General features: G+C 39.3%; 1 protein-coding gene across 1 annotated transcript in view; it reads right to left on the bottom strand.

The window, feature by feature from the left end:
• Nucleotides 1-6,880: 6,880 nt before the first annotated feature.
• Nucleotides 6,881-21,890, bottom strand: part of MOXD1 (monooxygenase DBH like 1) — a 49,709-nt gene continuing 34,699 nt past the window's right edge. The window contains exons 7-12 of the mRNA XM_057408325.1: nucleotides 20,022-20,188; nucleotides 18,364-18,555; nucleotides 15,397-15,456; nucleotides 13,336-13,478; nucleotides 8,920-9,088; nucleotides 6,881-7,376 (exon numbers count right to left, since the gene is read on the bottom strand). Coding sequence (XP_057264308.1) covers nucleotides 7,212-7,376; nucleotides 8,920-9,088; nucleotides 13,336-13,478; nucleotides 15,397-15,456; nucleotides 18,364-18,555; nucleotides 20,022-20,188 — 896 coding nt within the window. The 3' untranslated portion in view covers nucleotides 6,881-7,211. The remainder of the gene's footprint in view (nucleotides 7,377-8,919; nucleotides 9,089-13,335; nucleotides 13,479-15,396; nucleotides 15,457-18,363; nucleotides 18,556-20,021; nucleotides 20,189-21,890) is intronic.

Raw genomic sequence — 21,890 nt, 5'->3', positions numbered from 1 at the left:
GTACTGATAATTTGTGCTTAAATAAACCTGAAAGGCATTTGAGATTGTCACTGGTTTTATTCCTTCATAAAGCAAGATTCTTCACAGTATTGTGTCAAGCTGTAAGAACCTTGTATTCTCTAGTCCCCACGTTAGAGCAAGGGAAAGAGTCAGCAGCTTGGATTTTGCCAGGTTTCCTTCCAAGAGATTAGAAAGTGCTAGTCAAAAAATTTATGTTTCTTAAAAATCCCTGCAAACAGGGAACTTAAAGCACAATTGAATAACAGCGTGCTGAGGAAATAGTTGCTCAGGCCTATAAAATTGAAAGAGTAATTTTCTTTTTTTTGTTGTTGTTTTGCCACTATTTTGTAGGGGAATTGTAAACTACCTGTAATGAGACTGCCTGGCGGCTAATTAGTGAAAGAAACACATTCAGCTCCCAGCTGGTTTCTTGCTTACTAGGATGGAAGAAGGTGGAAGCACTTACAAGGTGGAATATATGTAACCCATGGGAGGCACACATAGGAAAAGAGAGAACGGCCTTATAAAAGGCAATTTACTTTGCCAGTGACTCTTTGAGTCTCCAGGAGTACTTATACAATCTGTTTGTGTTTTACAATAAGAATTTTCTCTCTCTCTCAGAGCTCACATTAACACTACAGTGTTAGATGCCACCAATGGTGAAATTGCAATATGTTGTCCCAGATCAGATGTGGTGCCCCCGATCCACAGTTACATGAGTCTGGCATAGGGAATAGCAAGTGTAGCAAGATATTTACTTAAAGTAAATATTTTGTCATTATGATCTTGTGTAAATCATTCCTTCACATGAAATATTGTCAGGGGAGAGTTTTCCATCAAGGAGGAGCTGTGTTCTGCACTGTCCTCTTACTAAAAAGCAACTAGAGGCCTCAGGTGGCTTGAAGCTGGGTAGACAGAATAACACTTGGTGTCATTTAAGGAGCTCTGACTTATCTATCCCAGATAAAAATCAACAGGGAAGGACGGCAGCTGTGGAAAAAGGACTGCCTTTTGGACAAGTAAATACAAACAAACAAAAAAAACCACACACACACAAAAAAACCCAAACCACATGCTTTTAGCAACTGAGGCTTACAATACAAAGAAAAGATATACGTTAAATGAAAAATATGTCCCACTGTGTATTCTGTATCTTTTAAATGATTAAAAGGTTGTGATATTTCAAAATAAGTGGTCAACCCTCTCCCAAAAATTATGCTCTGCAAGCTAAGAACTGCTCTGTTGCAATATACATCTCTTAGTTAGTTATCTATCTATATGCTGACTGTAACATAATAGAAGTTGATTCCTGCAATATGGTCTGGACATGACCTTAATTAAAAACATACCAGAACTCAAAATTGAATAGAAATAGTTTAATAGTTTAATCCTAACAAGTCTAGGACATAAAAGCTTTTGCCTGTCCTAGCTAACAGAAGCTGTGCTCTGTCCTGCACTCATCCAGTCAAGGGAGCAAGCAAAGAATCACACAATGATTTTATTCTGAGTAAGAAGTGATAAGGCAATTGCTACTATCTAAGCCTGTAACATTATCACTTACACACTTTCAGCATACCACCCTTTCTCTTTCTGAAGTCATTCATTTACACTTTAGGATTTGTTCACATTTAACTGAAAAGGTGGATATTGAATTCCAAAGACTTTCTTAAGAATCCCAACAATACGTCTGTAATGTTAAAAGAACACTCCAACAAGTGTTTAATGAGCTACCTCTACACCATTCATCAACCTTCCTAATGGTGCATGATGGTTATATGCTATAATGAGGATTTTGCTTCTGAGGCAGGTATTCACAGGGTACTGAACATTTTATCTGTCTATCAAAGCAAACATCCTCCTTTGCACTATTAAAATGTCCCACTTTCCTTACACCTTTACATTCAACAGCTGTGCATATTTAAAATCTATACAGTATATACAATCCATCTATGAGTTTTCTTCAGTTAGAGTTCCCATCACATATTAAAACACAGTTTTACCCATTATTTTTGGTGCATTTTAAAACCAATTAAATGTATTTCGCCTACTTCTTCTTAGTTTCATTGAGACCCAAGGCAATTTGCTGGGCAGCCATGAAAAAACTGGTGGCCACCATGAGTTCCAGCCCTCCTAACCACAGCCAAGGGGCAAAGAGCAGCAGAGCCTTTGAACTTCCCCATGCACAGCCAGCACAAAAGTCATCGCTGAAGTCCTAAATGACAGGTCACCCTCAGTGCTACAAAGGCTGGGAAGGCAGGACATGGAGCAAACAAATGCTGATGGGGTCAAAGCCTCGCTCACACAGTTGCCCAGGAAAAGCTTCCAGTTCACTGCATATTTTTACAGCTCTGGTACATGTAGTCTTGACAGTTTCTACAGGTTGTCTTGAAGGTAGATTTAGAGCAGGTACTGGAAGCTGGATTCGCTGTTATCCTCTGCTTTCTGCAGCTACATGAACCAAGGCAAAGTAGATTTTAGAACAATTACATTAATGACAGCATTTAAAAATCATTTTGCACCACTTAATGCTGGCACTTACACACCATGCAGAACAAAATAATACTCCAGGAGCATTACCTCATATAGGTAATATTCATCTCACCTTGGAGAAGGATGAGTAAAAGAAACAATCACAAATTTAGCAGAGAAGCACATTTGTACCTGAAAAAAAAAAATTGCAGTGTAACTGTACCTCTTGAAAATGCTTTTTAGCACTGAAGTAGATGCAAAGAAAACCAAATGGGTAATAGGAAAATCCCTATCTGATTATGTGGGATTGTTCAAGAGGTGATAGGTGTGATTCTTGTTCAGCAGTTTGAAAGAGCTTGCACTGAATTTTTGCATGTCTTCTTCTGAGTGGGAAGCAATAACTCATGCTGAAATGGCCAGCCCTCAGAAGCAGACTGTAAGTCACGTTTTCTAGTCTTGATGTACAAACAAAAATTGTCTTCATACCTTTATACTAGGTCAGTGCTTTAAACACCAGACTTTAAGTTTTGGTAGGTGGAGGTGGCACCTGCCTCGCAAGAACTTTGAAGGGGCTTAAGAAAGGAAACTACATGGCTGCTGGATGCTGCCACTCCTTTCTTCATCTTGTGCCAGGCTTAGTGTGCCCACAGGACACTGGTGCCATGGCCACAGGACACTGGTGTCATGGGGGAAAGATGCTCTTAGGGATACCTATGGCCTAGGGAAACCTGTGGGGATGGAGGAAGCAACCCAGAAGAGCTCTCAGTGTCACGCCTGTTATTTTCTTGTCCCAGCTTTCCCCTCTTCTAAAAGGTTTGGGGTAAGTTTCCTCTCTCCCTCTCATGCAAGACAGGGATGTAGTGAAAATCAGAAATAAGCGTCAGAGAGCAGAAGGAGTGGAAATTCTTAAACATTCCATAAGTAATAATTGGTCTAAAAATAGTCACTTTCTTCATGAAGGGAGAAAAGAGGAGAATGAAGCCAGTGTTTCTGCTGGGGTTTATTTATTAAATTCATGCCTCTTCAGCATCTGGAATAATACAGCCATACAGTCCCTCTTTTTAACCGGCCAGTCTGGCTACCAAGGCAGAACTCCCAAGGGAAAGGTCTTAAGCCCACCACAGTCTTACTCCCACTAGCTGAGGCTGCTTATCGCCCTTGCATTGGTCCACACTTACACCCAGTCTGGATGTCACTATGACGGAGGAACGAATGGGCTGACATGGTGTAATACAATGCGCCTCATGGATGTGAAGTGTGAACAGAGAATGACACCCTCCTCTATAGGGGCAAGTGAAAGAGCTACATAGAATTCGGTGCTCCCTTCTCAGTCTTCCTGAATTCTGGTTTGATGACACACAAGCAAAATTCCAAACCGTTGTTGATTCAGATAACGTGAATATTTGAGGAGAGCCATATGCTCATTAAGTGGAAATTTCATAATGAATAAAAAACAAAGCCAAAAGGAATCAAATAGTATTAATAGTATATCCATAGACAGTCTACAGGTGACAAACAGCTGAACCATTGTGTGGGGCATGTTTTAAGCAGAATGGAATTTTCAGTTTCTATTCCAGAAAACAGCTCCTTATCCTACTAAAATAATTATATATTTACCTTCTTGCTAGAAACTCTTAACACATTTCTTCACACAGAAAAGCTCTGAATGGCAAAATTGTTAAAAGAAGGTATTACTTTTAGTCTTTCTGTGCTCATCATTCCTAACTCATTGATTTTCCATTGTATACTTAATATCTTCTCTGCTACCATGTATACTTATAACTATTAGGCAATATTTGGAAAGCAACACAGTGCAGGAGTATATGCTTTAGCATAGCACAGTATTAAAAGAAAACTACAGAAATCTGTGCTTTAGAGCTTTTTGAAGTACAGTCTGACTGGGTATCTGTTTGTCCCATCTGTTTTTTCTCCAGCAGCAGAGTTACCTTGTGGCATTTCTCACCTTCATTCTCGCTTTGAGTTTTTGACAATTTCAGACTTGAATCTTTTATTTCTCATTTAAAGTTTCTTTAATAATGTAATGTACTCACATTTGGTTTGAATCCTTTTAGTTGGAAGCATCTCAGAACTCCATCACTGGTCTATCTTTTTATTTACCTGTGAAACAAAATTTTCCTTTCCATTATTACAGAAGTCATAAACCAGTTTCAGGTTAAACAGAAATGAGCTTTTAGTGTATACAGCAGGTCTTGCTGATATATTGCCAGTTATCTCTCACAGACATGCTTTCTGAACTGGCTTTGCTTTATATCATCTCTTGGCACACTGGATGGCAACAACAAACACCCATCTGTTCACATACCCTTAGAATGAGTGCTCATGGAAAGGAAATCCCCTTAGATAAGAAACTGCATCAAATCAAAGAACAGCCAAGTAAATGTAAAAATACCCTAGATCTGCTTTATCTCTGTGGCAGACCAAGCCAACGTAGGACTGATGCCAATAGCCCATGCCTATTAGCAAATGAGGCAGTATTGTGTGTGGAAGGGCTCCCCTGTCCAACCAAGACAAATGCTCTTTTCTCATTTCATTCCAAATTATTTTTCCCCTTGCTCCCTGACAAAAAGCTGTCAGAACATTCCCACTTTAAGGATAGCTTTAAAAGAAAAGTTAAGTCTCCTGCTGACTGCTTTTACAATAAGACGTACCCTGGACTCTGTGACATCTTAGCTTGTAGATGCCCTAGCTTTGATCTGTACAAATAATGACTCAGATTTTTCTGCGTATAATTCTCCATTACCATTATTTGATTTCCATTTTCCAATGACTTCTATTCAGGAACATAAAAATAGAAAAGCATAGTTCTTCTGTTGGCAGGAAGGAGACACATAAATGATTACGTTTCTTCATGCAAAATTCAGGGGTTTGACCCAAAACAATATGCTATTTGACATACACCTTTTCCTTACCTTATCCAGCACCAGTAGGAAGGACAGCAGAACACACTACTGACCAGGTATATTTAGGGCAAGCAACTGCCCAACAATAGAAAAAAAATTTTCCCAGGATTTGGTGGGAGTTGATCTTGCCCTAAGTGCAGACTACAGCATCAGGAGGGTTTTGTAGGCCCTGTGAACCTCTATCTTCACAGCATAAAATTTGTAATGAGATTGTTATAGCTTCTAGAAAATTAATCTATACTTGATTAATTATCTCATCTCTACTTGAGGCATTAGTTGCCTCAGTGCCTCTCTTCTGTGTCGATTATCACACACATTGTCATGTTGGCTGGCTGCCCATAAAGGTGTCTTACCAGCTTTGTGATGCTTTCTTTCTCACTTTTCAAATGCAGAGTAGACAGATCCTAAATCATTTCCTCATTTGCTTTCTTATGTGGCATTTCTCTGCATCAGAACAGCTTGCCCCCATTAAGAGGTAACTGCACAGGCAGGTGTCACTGTCAATGAATGAAGGTGTTTAGAAAACCTGTTTATCTCATCTCATCTAAGTCAGGTTTTTGACCTGCTCTGGACTCAGCACACTGCACAAGAGCGTGCTCAGCGACATAAAATGAACATAACAAAGTCTGTACGTAACCAAGTCTACAGAAGTTGTAGTGCAGGTGTTGCAGGGGTCAGGGAAGCATTCTCTACATCCAAAACAACCTATTTTTGTAGCCACACACCAGTAAAGTTCACATAGCACTGTGGAAAAATTGTAATTTACTGTAGCTGCAGCATGGCTATGAAAAGAAGGGGTTTTTTGGATGTTCAAAGCCCTTTTCTACTGCATTCATAATTTTCTGGGGGAGCAATAAATTAGGTACCTTTTGGGAATCCTCCCTGCCCAGCATCATCTGAGTAAAAATGTTGCAGATTTCCAAAGAAAGAAAGAAAAAAGTGTACATATGAGACCCAAAGATAATCTCTTAATCAACAGTATCTTGACGCTCAGCATGTGCTAACAATAGCTCCTGGCAGGCTCGTACTCTGTTTTCCCATGCATGCCAGAGTCTGGCTGCAAGACAGATTTTTATTGCTACTGCTATCCAGATCAAATCTAGCAAAGGTGTGCCTATCTCTGGCCAAAACTTTACTCATTCTACAAATACCTTAAGATGAAAGAAATACACTGATTTGCCAGGGACTGGAGAAAAGAAAACCGCGCCAAATTGAAAGACTTATACAGGAATCACTATGGGGAGATTTGGGGTTCTGCCAGCATTTTCATCACTTTCACAGCCACAGTGCCTGCTTCTTTCAAGAACTGAGATGGTTCACAGTGTCTTGCTTCCAGAAATGTCCTCCCTGAATGAAATCTTCCTGTAGCTTTATGGCACGTGTCAGTCAGACACGCCCAAATATCTGTTCACAAGACCTGCCCATATAACAACAATTTCATACGATGCAGATGTTAAGAACAAAGACAAAATGATACAGCACACACCAAGTTGAATGTGGTTAACTAAGTTGCTTTTAGTTTATTAATTTTACCCATATACATAGTTGATTTTGCAAACACCATGTGAAAGAGCCAGGACAAAGTGTAACAAAATGGTACAGGAAAACATTTCAATATGCAATGTGCCAGTGTACCTATTGTGTTTTACACATACTTTACATTGAAAACCGACACCTCCCCCCAGTTTTCAGAGGAATACACATTTTATTTTGTACTGGCAAATTTAGTTTATTAATATGTAAAAAAATAAATCTACTATAGCAACAGTGCAAACACATCAGAACTTGCGTGGCATACAGAACACAAATGAATAAAAAATATTATACAAAGGGCACAACGTTTCCTATGGCACTGGCTGTGACACGTACAACAAACAACAGAGTTAGGAATAAACTGCAATGTAAACAGGAAGATGAGCTGCATATTACCGGTTCTGTCTTGTATGGTCTTTCTATTTCAGGGGGTAAAGCTGTCATGCCTTGGATCTGCAATTAAAATAATAAAAAATGTCACAGATTTATCTCATAAAATTAGAAATCTGTACTTTGCCCTCTAACAAGTTGGCCGCTTGGCTGCTTGCACGAGAATCTATTGGTAGTTTTGTGTTCAGGTTGTGACTTTTGCTGTGGAGATATCAAATTCAGTAAAAATATTAATATATTGCCTGCTGAATGATCAAGCCAGTGTGCACATCCATTGTTCTCAGCTCAGGAACACCTGTACACACTGGTGTCCTCTCCTGCAAAGCAAGGTTAGGCTTGTGTTGGTTGACTGCTATGACCTTATTTTGCTTTGTGGGATTGTTCAGTTTGTCTGGTTTTGTTTTTTGTTTTGTTTTCATCTTTCTCACAGATAAAAATGGAAGTTTACAGTGTTACAGTACTATAGAGGTGTTAGATGATATTTTAACACGTTCATTTGTATATAGAAAGCTTACACTTGCATGTGCAACGTAGCTAATCGTTACACATGATTTCACAGAATCACAGAAAGGTTTAGGTTGGAAGGAATCTCTGGAGGTCATCTGGTCCAGTGTAAAGCAAGGTGACATGCAGTGTCATGTGTTGTACTTCAATATATTGAGTATTTTTTACTATTCCCTTAGAACTCAGTGCAATTTTTATGCAGCTGGACATAACTGCCAGCTTGTAATGGTTTTGACAAGAAATTAGAGAGATTTGGATATGCTTTTCCTAAACGTATTTGCCTATGCTTTTCCTAAATGTACTCCTTACACGCTAGAGAAAAGAAGCTCTGCAAAATATGAACTCCTGGGACAAACATTTTTGGAAGTCTGAATGGCCACTTGCACAACATGTCCTTGCTTTGGTTTTGGTTTATTTTGATATGTTGCGACTATCCTGCACTGCAGAAAAAACATCTAAATATTGTCCTAATCTTAGCAAACATAACACAAAACTAAAACTGATTGAGGGGCCATCCCTAAATAAGGATTAAGGTATTTTCAACTCACTTCCTCTGCTTTAGGTTTTTCCTCCTGGTAACAACTCACTGGTTGACACTATGAATCTGTTCTTGATTTTGAATGTCACTAATAAGGGAAGGGAAAGGAAAAAGTCCTAATCTTAGCTTCTATGAATATGCCTTAGTCATTTGAAATAGGAAACTATGATCAAAAGGAAGAGCTAAGCACTCCCAGTTCCAGTGAGCTCATTCTTTGATTACATTTTTTAAGTTGTAAGTATTGTTCCTTCATCCTGCAAGACAAAGGGGAACAACATTTTCCAGAAAGTGTATCATTAAAAAAAACCCAAAGCCTATTCCCTCTTGATAAAATTTCTGTGTGCTTTTCATCATCTTAACTTGTCCTCTGAAAATAATTAGTGAAAGAGTGGCTAAGCAGCTGTACCAGCCAGTAGTTGCAAAGGTTAAGAAGTTTAGCCGAAACTGGAGAATAGTCACATAGGCTGTTAGTAACCACTTTTCACTTACTGATAGATGGTGAAGCACAGTAAATCACATTTATTTCATGGTACTGTTGCCTCCTTTTTAACAGTTAAGACTTACCGACCATTCTGCATTATCCGTTTTTGAACATCTCACATTCACTGGTAGTTTAAGCACAAGCTCATTATAGGAGACACCCTCTGATCTGGACCATTTGAATTTGTTCATTGCATCCATAAAAGACAGGTTTTTATATTGCTTAGGGCTCTTGATAATGAAAGGCCAAGTCCTAAAGAAAAATAAATAGATTTTTTTTTAAAACAGATAAATACCATCAAGTTGTAACTGATGAAGGAAAGAATCTACTCAGAAAACCAAATGTACTATTATTAATATGTATATTATGCCTCGCTCATTCTCAGCCAAGTTCTCTGCTACTGATAACTGATGCTGTTTCACGTATTTTAACAGACTTGCAAAAGGTTGTCAGCAGTTTAGGACTTGCTACCAGGTGCTTTTAGAAATTAAGGACTTTAAGTTAAGAAAAATAATTACATTGCTCTTCTCTGATCTACAAACTGAACACACAGGCAACACAACACAGATCTTCTGTTGTAATTTCTCAAAGACTCAAACCAAAACAAAAAAGCCACACCCTCTACTAGGCTTGGCAGGCAGTGTTGCAAAGAAACATTTGCCATTAGAAAGGTGATTCCGCATGGCTCTGCCAAGCTCTGGTTGTAACTCAGGTAATAGGCCAAAACACAGCCCAGCACAGGAGTTGCTCTAACATGCATCAGCTGACAGCAGTGCCAAAAGATCAAATTACTGGTGCTGTGGACAGAGACCTGCTGCTCTGCTGTGAGAGATCTGACTTATCTGCCCACATGCGGGAATCCTCCCCAAGAACAAGTGAGGCCAATCCCATTGCCCACCAGCCAAAGATGTGGAAAGGGAAGGAATGAGATTTCTTGTCTTTCGTTTAGTAAAGAAAGCTCAAAAATAAATACAAAGGAAAATAAAAATAAAATAAATAAATAAAACAGCTAAAGAAAACCTTTACCATTGTTCTACCTTTCTCCTTATTTGACTCTACTAGGATGAATGGAAACAACATGGTAGACAGGTCAACTTTTTAAAAACAGAAAATCCAGCACAGCTAGTGGAAGGATGAAAGCAGCTAAAACTTTATCTAAATAACCTAATTAATAGTTTGGCTGGAGGATGAGTTATCTTTTCAAAGCGCTTTAGACAGATCTGTATTATCATGCAGTAGGCTGTCTCCCACTTGCTTCAGGTAAAGCTCTGCCTATGCCAACTTTCTGCTCTACTCAACACCTAAGCACAAAGGACATAATTTCAATCAAGCAACTATTTTACACTATTGTCGCCCAATCGCTTTCATCTCAGCCTCTCATGATTTATACCACTATCTGCGCCACCAGGCTGAGAAAAGAAACTAACTTTTAAAGTAACCCACTGTGCCTTGATCCTGCTTTCAGTTTGCCTTCATGTGTAAGTCAAGAGAGACATTAGAGGAGTCAGTGAAGCAATTCCAGTGTAAGACTGACACAAGAGAGATGAGTATCAGGTCACATATCCTTAGGCTGACAGAGCTTAATGAAACAAGAATTGTGGATTAGGTCATAAATACTAGAGGCATTAATAATCTCCTCTTCTAATTACTATTCCATTTGTGGCAGACAGTCTGCATACTTACTCTATTCAAAACATCTTTTATTTCCCCAGGCCAAATGTGCATTTTTTTCTTAAGTACAGTTATCATGAATGAACACTCAAAAGAGCATACATTTGTTAGAATATTTTCTTCCTAAGCTCAGAAAGACTCTTTTAGCTAGGACTAATTTAGAAACTATGTTCTCTCTGTATTAAAAGGGATTGTAAATAGCAATAATGTGGAAAATGAAGTAGACATTGATTGCATGATGACTTTCTTCAGACTCTTCTGTCTTGAATATAAATTTCAGAACTAATACAAGTAAGCCTGCCATGTCAAATTCCTTCACAGTAATACTTTTATATGGTTTTGTTAAGATAAACTGTATAACAAAAGGCAAGTTTTAAAATGGAAATAATGACGACACACTATTAGTCTATCCATTTCATTTTAAAATCTTACTCTCAGTTTAGTGCAAATAAAAATATAATTCACCTTTCACTGATAATAATGCATTCTACTTTCTATTGTTTGATTTTTTTTCTCCATTTCATTCATGTGGGAACTTTCTTTTTTAGACTATTCTTACTTTTTTTTTTTTTTACAGTCACTTCCACTGCTGATCTGCTATTGAGGTGCTTTGATTTTAATCATTGTAAGGAACACTAAAAAACCTGAATACACTATGTATTGTTTTTTATATATTTACACAAATTTATCCTGTCTATAGAGGGCTTCCTCCCATCTCCTACCAAAATTTAGATTTTATGTTATATTCTGCAAACCACTCTTGCTCTCAGTGAGCAGTACCATTGTGCAGATCAAACCACTGATATTAAAGGGCAGAAAAGCAAGATCCAACAACGTGATCAAAGCATTTTGCTCTTGCCAAGGACAGCAAGACTTCTAATGACTTACTGAAGAAACTGTAAAACCTTGTTTAACATTCAGTAACCTGTAGTTTACCCCAGCAGCCAGATGTCAGCTGAATTGCATGGACCTTCACGGTGGTTATTACAAGATCCTGAGTTGCCTAAATGGCAACAGCACCCAGTCCCCTCCACAGAGGGGATATTTAACATTTGTGGTGCACTATAGTAGACAGATGTTACTACAAAATTATATTACTCCTTTTGAGCTGAGTAGTGAGCCAATTTTCAAATTTTTGTGGGTTATTTTATTAGAAAGAAAAATTCCTGAATGAGCTCCATCTTTTTCTTTCTGACATGGATTTACATCTCAAAAATGTGCAGTGTCCTGCTTTCCTGAACAGTAGGACACCAAGACTCAGAAGACAGTGCCTTTGCACAGAACTGAAAACCCCTGCAGCTAACAGCTCACCTAAAAAGCCCTTTTCTTCCTCTTGGCTTCCATGTTTTACTCTCTACTTACTTTACATATCCTCTGATTTGTTATTCTTCCAAAGCCTCCATTCTTTTGTTTCTCCCCATTATAGTGCTTATTTACCATTCATCTTTTACTATGAACAATTTAATATTTTCTCAATGCCTCCATTTCCTTTCTAACTTACAGCTTTTCTTCCCCTTTTCTGCATTTTTGTCAGTGTCACCAAGACAGTGTTAAGCTTTTTATGTGAGCAAGAGTTCTAGGATCTGGTTCCATCAACTTTATGAGGTTTAACCACGACAAGTGCAAGGTCCTACACCTGGGTCGGAACAATCCCAGGCACAGCTACAGGTTGGGCAAAGAAGAGATTCAGAGCAGCCCTGGGGAGAAGAACTTGGGGATGTTGGCTGATGAGAAAATGAACATGAGCTGGCTTCAGTGTGCACTCACAGCCCAGAAAGCCAACCGTATCCTGGGCTGCATCAAAAGGAGCGTGACCAGGAGGTTGAAGGAGGTGACCCTGCCCCTCTGCTCTCCTCTCGTGAGACCTCACTTGGAGTATTGTGTGCAGTTCTGGTGTCCTCAACATAAAAAGGACATGGAACTGTTGGAACAAGTCCACAGGAGGGCCACAAGGATGATCAGGGGACTGGAGCACCTCCCGTATGAAGACAGGCTGAGAAAGTTGGGGCTGTTCAGCCTGGAGAAGAGAAGGCTGCGTGGAGACCTCATAGCAGCCTTCCAGTATCTGAAGGGGGCCTACAAGGATGCTGGAGAGGGACTCTCCACTAAGGACTGCAGTGATAGGACAAGGGGTAACGGGTTAAAACTTAAACAGGGGAAATTTAGATTGGATATAAGGAAGAAGTTCTTTCCTGTTAGGGTGGTGAGGCAATGGAATGGGTTGCCCAAGGAAGCTGTGAATGCTCCATCCCTGGTGGTGCTCAAGGCCAGGTTTGACAGAGCCTTGGGTGAGATGGTTTAGTGTGAGGTGTTCCTGGCCATGGCAGGGGGGTGGGAACTTGATGATCTTAAGGTCCTTTCAAACCCTAACTATTCTATGATTCTATGGTTTCTACGGATTCCATTATTCTAATTACTGACAACAAATCTACCCAGGGTAATTCAATACCCATGCTCCCAAACTCCCTTCTCAAAGTTATCTCTAGATATGTGTGAAACACTGACATGTTTTAATAAATGGATAGTTTTGAAACACTGATAAGCCATTGATAGTCTTTTTACAGATGGTTGTGGTGAAAAAAGATGCTGTGAGAAATATTATTTCTTTAACATAAGAAACTGCTTTTTAGTAAAAAGAAATAAAGGACGCAAAATAATTTTGCAGGAGAAATAAGTAGCAGCACGGCATATTGATCAAAAAGAAGTGGCATGAGTGACCCTGCAACAGGCTGCACTAACAGAAAGGAATAAAGGTTGTCTAAAAATGACCTTATAATCTCACAGACAGAAACAGAGGAGCTACATATATTCATAAACACTTTACTTGCCTGACTGGTCTATAGATTTCCTTAACACCAATGAACTGGAGCTGCTCCATTATATCTGGAATACTTGCACATCGAGTGAGGTTGATTCTTGGGTAATAGAGCAGATACGATAGGCACATTTCATTCCTGGTGCTCAGACCACCCTGAAAATGGATTTTTCTTTTAATCAAGATAGCACTGGAATCCCACAGATAAAAGCACTGATTAGCATTTATATGTTAATGAATTGTGTATCAGGAGGCCCAATTCAACATGTTTATCTTGCACTTTGGGTTATCAAGCAGCAAGAAGTTATTACATAATAAATTACAAAATACACTGCAAGCTCAAGCAGTATCTGCCCAGCTTAAAAGATACAAGAAAGTAAGAATAGCAATAAAATAAGCCTCCTATTATATTGAAGAGTACTATCTGAGAAGTTCAGTTTTAATTTCAGCTATCTTCAATGTACTTATATTACCAGGCTTCAGCAAAAGGCCTTCAAAATGAAGCAGATTTAGGAAAAAACTGGTAAGATAATTAGCCTGTTCAAATAAGAAATTAAATGTGCTTTGTCTGGTAAAATAGAGGCTGGGGTGGAAATATATCAATACAGACTATTCTTCTACATACACATGCAAATAGAGTAAGAAAGCAGTTAATTAACATACAATGTTGACTCAAGAACAAATGAGCACTAACTATACAATAATTAATTAGGGTAAGGTTTTTAGCTAGCAGAAGAAACAGACTGTTAAACAGTGTTCCATTGAGAGCCACAGGGCAAGCGACTAATTTGAAATCAATCTTGGCAAATATGGGAAATATTATGAGCTGCACATTCCTAAATCCTGTGTGGGAACAGTTCCACAGATCTCACAGAACCACGGGAATAGGAAAGGAGAAGACAAAGCACTTGAACCAAGGGCCTGTGTGGCCACCACACAGGAAAACAGGACAAAAACTCAAAATCCTTTGTTCTCACTCCTTTGCTTCTCTTTATATATCTAAAGCATGGACCTGCATGAAAGCTGTGATTCAGGGAGAGGTATCCCTGTACTCTCTGCATGCCAGAAGCAGCTTTTCCTTTCCAAACAGAAACCTCTTACGTCTCACCTCTTGGAGGTTTGGATCCAGCCCCTCCAGAGGAAGCAGGATCAGCCCCTGCCAAAGGCTGGGTGCCAGCAGCTACATCCCTCCCATAAATAGAGTGGGTCTGGCATCACTCTCTGCTTTTGTAGCCAGCTGGCACAGTCCAGCTCATGTCCCAACAACTGAATTTGCTTCACCTCCAAAAACAAGTGGCCACATCGCAATGGCCGGTGCCTGGCCTCTGCTACCCTAAAAACTTGCATCTGGGAGACCAGGTGCTGTCATGTGGCAAACCTGAGCCGGACCCTATTGATCCCAAAAGGGATGCTCACCCCCTGGGCATGGCCCTGCCTTGTCCACTGCCAGAGACATGCACCCAGGGCAGCATAGCTGCTCCTCGTGCCTTGGCTGCAAGGCTGCACAGGTATAGCACAGGCTTCTCCTATGCTGCCCATGGCATGCAGCTACAAAACATATCGCATGAGAAATATAACTGTGCCAGCCTCCTCCTCCCAGCCTGAAGGACCTGCATTCTGCCTGCATTCTGTTAGGCACAAAAGTAACTGGTCCTGTCTTGGTCGTGGCATGACTAAAAATCAATATGTAAGAACCGGCAATTACAACTTGGGGAAAAATGCATAACAATATAAAAATAATTATTGAATATGAAGAATTTGCATGTTAATACATGTCATGAAGAAAGCATTCCCTATACTAGAGAAGTCTGATTTTTAAAGATCTTCTATGAGCTGGCTTTCTTATTTTTATAATACAGTCATATGAATGCCTTGCGCAAGAAAGAGATCAGACTATGATCGTAACAGCTCTGATGACTTTAAAACCCAAGAATCTATGAAAGGAAAGTTAATACATAATTACTTGTGCACAGGCATTAGCGTAAGTTCATACTTTTTAATAACATTTTATGAAAATATTTTAGTTCCCGATATTATCTGCGTACTTATTTTGATCTATTAAAACTTTTCTTACCCATGTCATGCGAATTCTGTCCACAGTACTGTAGTGACATTCTGTGATTAAGTTATCCCCCTGAAACACAAGATTTAGTAAGTTCACAGTTCTGAAGTTTATCAAGACCAACTTCAGGTAACCACGGATGACAGCAGAAATAAAGATCAGAGCAGTGGATATGACTTCTTGAAAAAGCAAAGGATTAGGTAATTGGCATACGGTAAGTCTCTGGCACTTAGCATTCATATTATCCCAGATCCTCAGGAATTCCCCCATGGATTTAAACAGAGATTTATTAAAAGTCTTGTCTGTTTTGCTGGGTTTTTTTTAATAGCAATAGAAGTGCCCAGTTATAATCCTATTTTCAGGAAAATTATATATGTAGATGATGCATACACGTGATTCTTGCTCCAAAACTCATCCAGTGCTACTTTGTATAGCTTCCCCCAGGCCAATTTATCCTGCCAACTACAATAGAAATACTTGCCAAATGAGGAAAAGGAGGTTTTCCACATCACAATAACAACTGTTTATCTGGCAAGCCTGGAAGTAGAGGAGTGGCAGGCACAGACTTCACAACATTGACAGGTATGTATGGGAAAGGCTGAATACTCACCTTCTCAAGTACATACAATTAACTTTTTGCTGTCTTGACAAACTGATCTACAGTTTAGTAGTACCGCTATTCCCTGTACTTAATCAAATATAAATCTCAAAATCATTATGATAACAAAGTGGAAAATAAAATATTGAAGAACACAGCCAGATGTCAAAGATCTGATTTTTCTGAGCAACTTGATATCACAAGGATGCCAGAGGCTTATTTACTTTGGTTCATTTTTTTGTATTGTCATCTTCCTTTGTTGCCCATTGTATTATTCTTCCATGAAAAAAATCATATCAGCCTTCTAAGGCTGAGAATTTCTCATTTCCTGTGGGCTGTCTCATTGCCAGATCAATGCTAGCACTAACTGTTGCTGCTGGAAGAAGGCGTGTCAGCCTCATGTTGGCCAAATGGAGACAGAGGTTTCTGAAGCAGCATGGATTTACACAGCTTCACTGCTCCCAGCGGGAATATACTGGCTCCCACCAGAGAGGTCTCTGGCTTTCATGGCTTACAGGATGGATAACATTCACTAAAAGCTTTCCTTTGTGAGATTAGATCTTTTGCTGCCAAATGCAGAAGAGAGTGCTAGTACGTGACAAAACAAATAACCTGGACTCCACAAGCTAAAAGATGGATACACCCTTGGAAAAGCCTACGGAAGGAGAGAACAACAAGAACTTGTATGTAATTTTTTAATATTATTAGTTAATTGATTAGACTGTGGTCCGAATTACACCATCAAATGTATGTAAAGCTATACCATAAGTTTTGCATAAGATGAAAACAATGAAAAGCATGAAAAAGGCTTACTTCAGAGAAAAATTCCAGCTTCTACTTGAGCTGTCTTTTTTAAGTTGCTGATATTATCAAATGACTCTTTTAGTTTTTCTGCTGTCTACTCCCTTTTGTTCTTGAATTTTAAGAGGCCTCTCTCTATAATCTGCATGGATTTTCCTAAAAATATTACAGGCTTTTTCTGCAAACCTGTCATCTTCTGCCAGCCATCTTCCTAAACCCTTCAAGACTTCTTTCCTGGAGGAGGTAACACTAGTTTGCCTTTGAAGTCCCTGCGGAGTACAAGCAGTTTGACTTCAAAGAGTAAATGCTGCACCTGAACATCAGGTTTTGCTGTACAAATTAAATCAGAGAGTTAGCATTTTAGCTTCTTCCTTTTAAAGGACAGATATTAAAGTTTCTCAGTGTGAGAGAAGAGATGTAAGAGAGAAAGGGCCTTGAAAAGAAGCCTGAAGTTTAGACCATGGGGCTCCTGACCATACTTGAAGTTCAGTTGTTGTAAAGGTCTTTTTAGCTCCCTTTCCCTTACTGGCTCCAATTGTAAACAAAATCTGGTTGTAATCCAATTGTTTGATATTTTGCATCTAACCAATTCCATCAAATAATGGGCTTGTTTGCATGAACCAGGACACGCATATCTCCAACTGCTCTGCTGGCCAGATCTGGAGCACCCAGTCTTTGCAGCCCTTAACTTTGCGTCCTTAGGCCAAAACTTCAAAACCAGATGCTGACAGGAACTAATAAAAGATGAGTGAATAATTTTTAAATGAGTGACTCATCCAAAAATTTACACTCTTTTCATGCAATACCTGTGGCTAGCTACCACTTTATGATGTAGTTGTAGTTGGGATTTTTCTGAAAGGTATATTAGATCATATGTGTATATTATATCACAAAAACAGCAGATGGAATTGCATGATTTCTTCAACCAAATGGTTTTGTTTGCGAGTGAAACTTCAAGTGGAACATGAGCATGGAGTTTTATTCCCAACAACAAATAAAAAGGTGAAAACCAGAAGACTTGGCTGATTTGTAAACATGTCTGCAAGGCTGGATACTTGCTGTGTGCAAATACTCAGGATGGGCTACTTGGTTCCTACAGCTCTGTAAAGCCATGAAGTGGCATTTCCATTCTTCAGCTGCCTTCATGCTCAAAGACGGCACAACCAGGCACATGTGTGATTTTATAACCTGATTTCATATAAACATAGAATACTAGAATCATAGACTGGTTTGGGTTAGAAGGGACCTTAAAGCACATCTACTTCCAACCTCCCTGCCATGGGCAGTGACACCTTCCACTAGACAAGGTTGCTCAAAGCCCCATCCAGCCTGGCCTTGAACACTTGCACAGATGGGGCAGCCACAACTTCTCTGGGCAACCTGTGCCAGTGTCTCACCACCAGTTCTAGTAAAGAACCTCTTCCTAATTCTAAATCTACCCTTTCAGTTTTAAGACCCCTTGTTCTATCCCTATGATTCTATGATAAGAATTTCTGTAGCAAAATTAATCCTAAATCTGTATCAGTGTTAGGCACACGATCTCTTAAATAATTTCAGGGCAAGAATTAAGAGCATCGTACTGGCATGATGGTTCTTTCTTCTTTCAGGTACTGAAATTCCTGGAAGTTGAAGTCAAACTCATCATCATAAGCAAGCAGCTTCTGCTCCTCGCCGTTGTGGAAGTGGCGCATCCTGATAGCTCTGCCAGCAAGATGAGCATGAAGAAGTACTGCAAACACATGAATCCCAGCAGGTCTTTCAGCACCTAGAGCCTAGCCAGGGGAAATGAACACCATCAATGTGCCCAGATGAAATGTAATGTAATGCAATGTACAAACAGTGAAAATATATTAATAAATGCATTTTACATTCCTTCAGCTTACAATAAAATTCAGTCTAAAACAAAACCAAAACTCTATGTGAAATTAAGGGTTTATATAGAAAATAAAAAGGCTTAGGTTTTGTGTTTTTTTTTTTTAATAATAAAAATATCATCAATATCATGCCAAGAGAAGCACTTTAAGAGGCTGTAATTACAGTATGTTCTATTACCCTCCTTCAAGTCAACTGGTAGCAAAATACTGTAAGTTTACATCTGAAACATTTTTCCAGATCAGAAACATTTTAAAATTAAATTTTCCAAATTGACACAAATCTGACATCAGCCTCATTCTAGCTGAGATCTACAGATTCAAACTTACCATGTCCTAACCTTTGATTCTTGTTCAGAGCCCAAACTGGAAATAATCTGTTATCACAATACCTTTCAAGTATAGCCTTAAGATCAGAAACCTCATTTTAATGAGGTTTTTTTTAATTACTCATTACTAGTGTAATCTATTATCAGCCTATCAAGTAGGCTGAAAAATGCAATAACAATATGAATATTTAATGCCACCAAGAAGAAATCTAAATTATGTATCTAATTTGCCCTTAGAATCATAGAATAGTTAGGGTTGGAAAGGACCTTAAGATCATCTAGTTCCAACCCCCCTGCCATGGCCAGGAACACCTCACACTAAACCATCTCACCCAAGGCGTCGTCCAACCTGACCTTGAACATTGCCAGGGATGGAGCATTCACAACCTCCCTGGGCAACCCATTCCAGTGCCTCACCACCCTAACAGGAAAGAATTTCTTCCTTATGTCCTAAACCACATCATAACAAGCATTAATTCTTTATAAATGACAAAGTATATGAGAATCTCAAGTGATATATCAATCACAAATTTTGGGCAATGCTTTTGTTATCTGCAGAGATGTTTAAATTATCTTAATGAAACCAAGTGTTTAATGAATGCATAATTTTGTCTTTGGGGCCATACAAAAAAACCTGTTCAGGTCTTTTGTTTCTGTGGTTGGTCTAATACCTTTCAGGCTTTCACTTCATTGTTAGGAGCCTTTGGCATATGCAAATATCCTAATTAGTCTTTCTCAACATTTTTTCTGGGCTAGCTATTCCAGGCTATTAATAGCTTTGCCATGGAAATCAATGTATGCTTATATATTGACACATAATCAAAACATTGCAAGCACTGTGTCATCCAGTATTACTCATACTGAATACTGAGCATCTACTCAGATCAAAAATATTTAACATTCTGGAGGACAACATGGAGCAGATGTCTTTGCTCACATGTATTTAACAGGTAAATATCAATCTTCCCTAGAGGTTAAAGTGCCTGTCCAAAACTATTTCTAAGGATGAAAACCAATGGATTCAGTCAGGAGACATACCTCTTCTAGACATTCCAGCGTGCAGTGACCCTCTGACACAAACTCAGGCATGCCTGGTGGAATATTGTGGAAGAGGCTGACCCAGAGACCAGCTTCAATAACCCCAGCATCATATTTCCTTAAAACCGGAGTATAAATTAGCCTCAGACCAGAGTTATCTACCAAGCCTGCAACGAAAGAACAGAATCAGCTGTGGCTGTAAATTGGTATTTTTTTTTTTAAAATAACAATATAAAATCCTATTTTTTCACATTTTTCTAAGCATGTCCTAAGTTTTTACACAAAAATCAAGGACTTAACCTCAATAACCTGAAAATGAGTCAAACCATGTGCGGGAAGTAATAAATAGGGCAGCCCACAGAAGGGTTATTAAACAGGGCATCGTGGTATCTGTGGTGTTGAATGTGAATGAAAAATACGTGCTGTCCATAGTTATCCAACACTGACCTCAGAGAAAAGTAGTCAGAACACAGGAAAAGCAAACAACACCAAGAAATAATAAGACATCAGAAAGTTCTATGTATGATTTTCAAATGACATATTTAAAGCATACCTTAAAGTTGTTACGAGTTTGTGTCCTGGGTTCAGCAGTAGCAGTCATTTTTCTCTTCCTTGGTAGCTGGTGCAGTGCTGTGTTTTGACTTTCAGCTCGGGAACAGAGCTGATAACAATGATGTTTTGGTTTGACCAAGGACTTTGTGAGCCTCATGCTCTGCCAGGGAGGAGGGGAAGCCGGGAGGAAGCAGAGACAGGACACCTAACCCAAGCCAGCCAAAGAGGTATTCCATACCACAGCATGTCACGCCCAGGATGTAACTGGGAGTTAGCCGGAAGGGCTGGGACTGCGGGGTTGGAGGAGGTATCGGTCGGTGCTTGGTTGGGCTGGGGGGGGGCGAGTTATCGGTCGGCTGGTGCTGAGGTGTTGTATTCTCTTCCCTTGTTCTTTCCTTTATCATTATTATCACTGGTGGTAGCAGCAGTGATCTGTGTTATACCTTAGTTACTAAACTGTTCTTATCTCAACCCGTGGGAGTTGCATTCTTTTCGATTCCCCTCTCCATCCCTCCGGGAGTAGGGAGAGGGAAGGAAGCGGGGGGAGTGAGTGAACGAGTTACCTGACTGGGTTTAAACCATGACAGTTTGTTTGGTTTTGTTTGTGGGTTTTGGTGGGTTTTTTTTTTCATTTTCCATTTGTTTTCTCCTACTTCTGAATTTATCTATTCACTCACCTTGAGCCCTAGCATTAATTATATTTTTCCTTTGTTTTGGATTGCCCGTCATGTTACAGCATACCCCAGATGACGAAATACATCCCTTTTACAATTTGCTAAATTAAGAAAACATCAACCATCCATGAAAATTGGCTTCCTTAATCACAAACTTGAAGATAATAATAGCACATTGAATAAAGTAGACAATGACAGAGGATTTTAGTGCTGCACTCATTCAAGGACTTCTCTTGATTTCAGAAAGTGGATTAAAGAACCAAAGCCTGCTGTGAAAAGGCTGAGTTTTAAAGAGTCTAAATTATATTAATTTATTTTCTTCACCTACATATTTAGCCTTAGCTTTGTATTTGTTCTGTTTGCTGTGCAATGCAATGAGAAGCACTTGTATCTAGTACATTTTCCAGTTTTGCATGTTATAGAATCATAGAATCATAGAATGGTCTAGGTTGGAAAGGACCTTAAGACCATCAAGTTCCAAAGCCCCTGCCATGGGCAGGGACACCTCACACTAAACCATGCCACCCAAGGCTCTGTCCAACCTGGCCTTTAACACCGACAGGGATGGAGCATTCACAACTTCCCTGGGCAACCCATTCCAGTGCCTCACCACCCTTACAGTAAAGAACTCCCTCCTTATATC

This window comes from Pezoporus wallicus, unplaced genomic scaffold (genome assembly GCF_028554395.1).
Source record: "Pezoporus wallicus isolate ANWC-B61680 ecotype Strahan unplaced genomic scaffold, APGP_CSIRO_Pwel_v1 contig_3817, whole genome shotgun sequence".
In the NCBI taxonomy this organism is placed as follows: domain Eukaryota; kingdom Metazoa; phylum Chordata; class Aves; order Psittaciformes; family Psittacidae; genus Pezoporus; species Pezoporus wallicus.
This window is presented reverse-complemented; position numbering and strand designations above follow the sequence as displayed.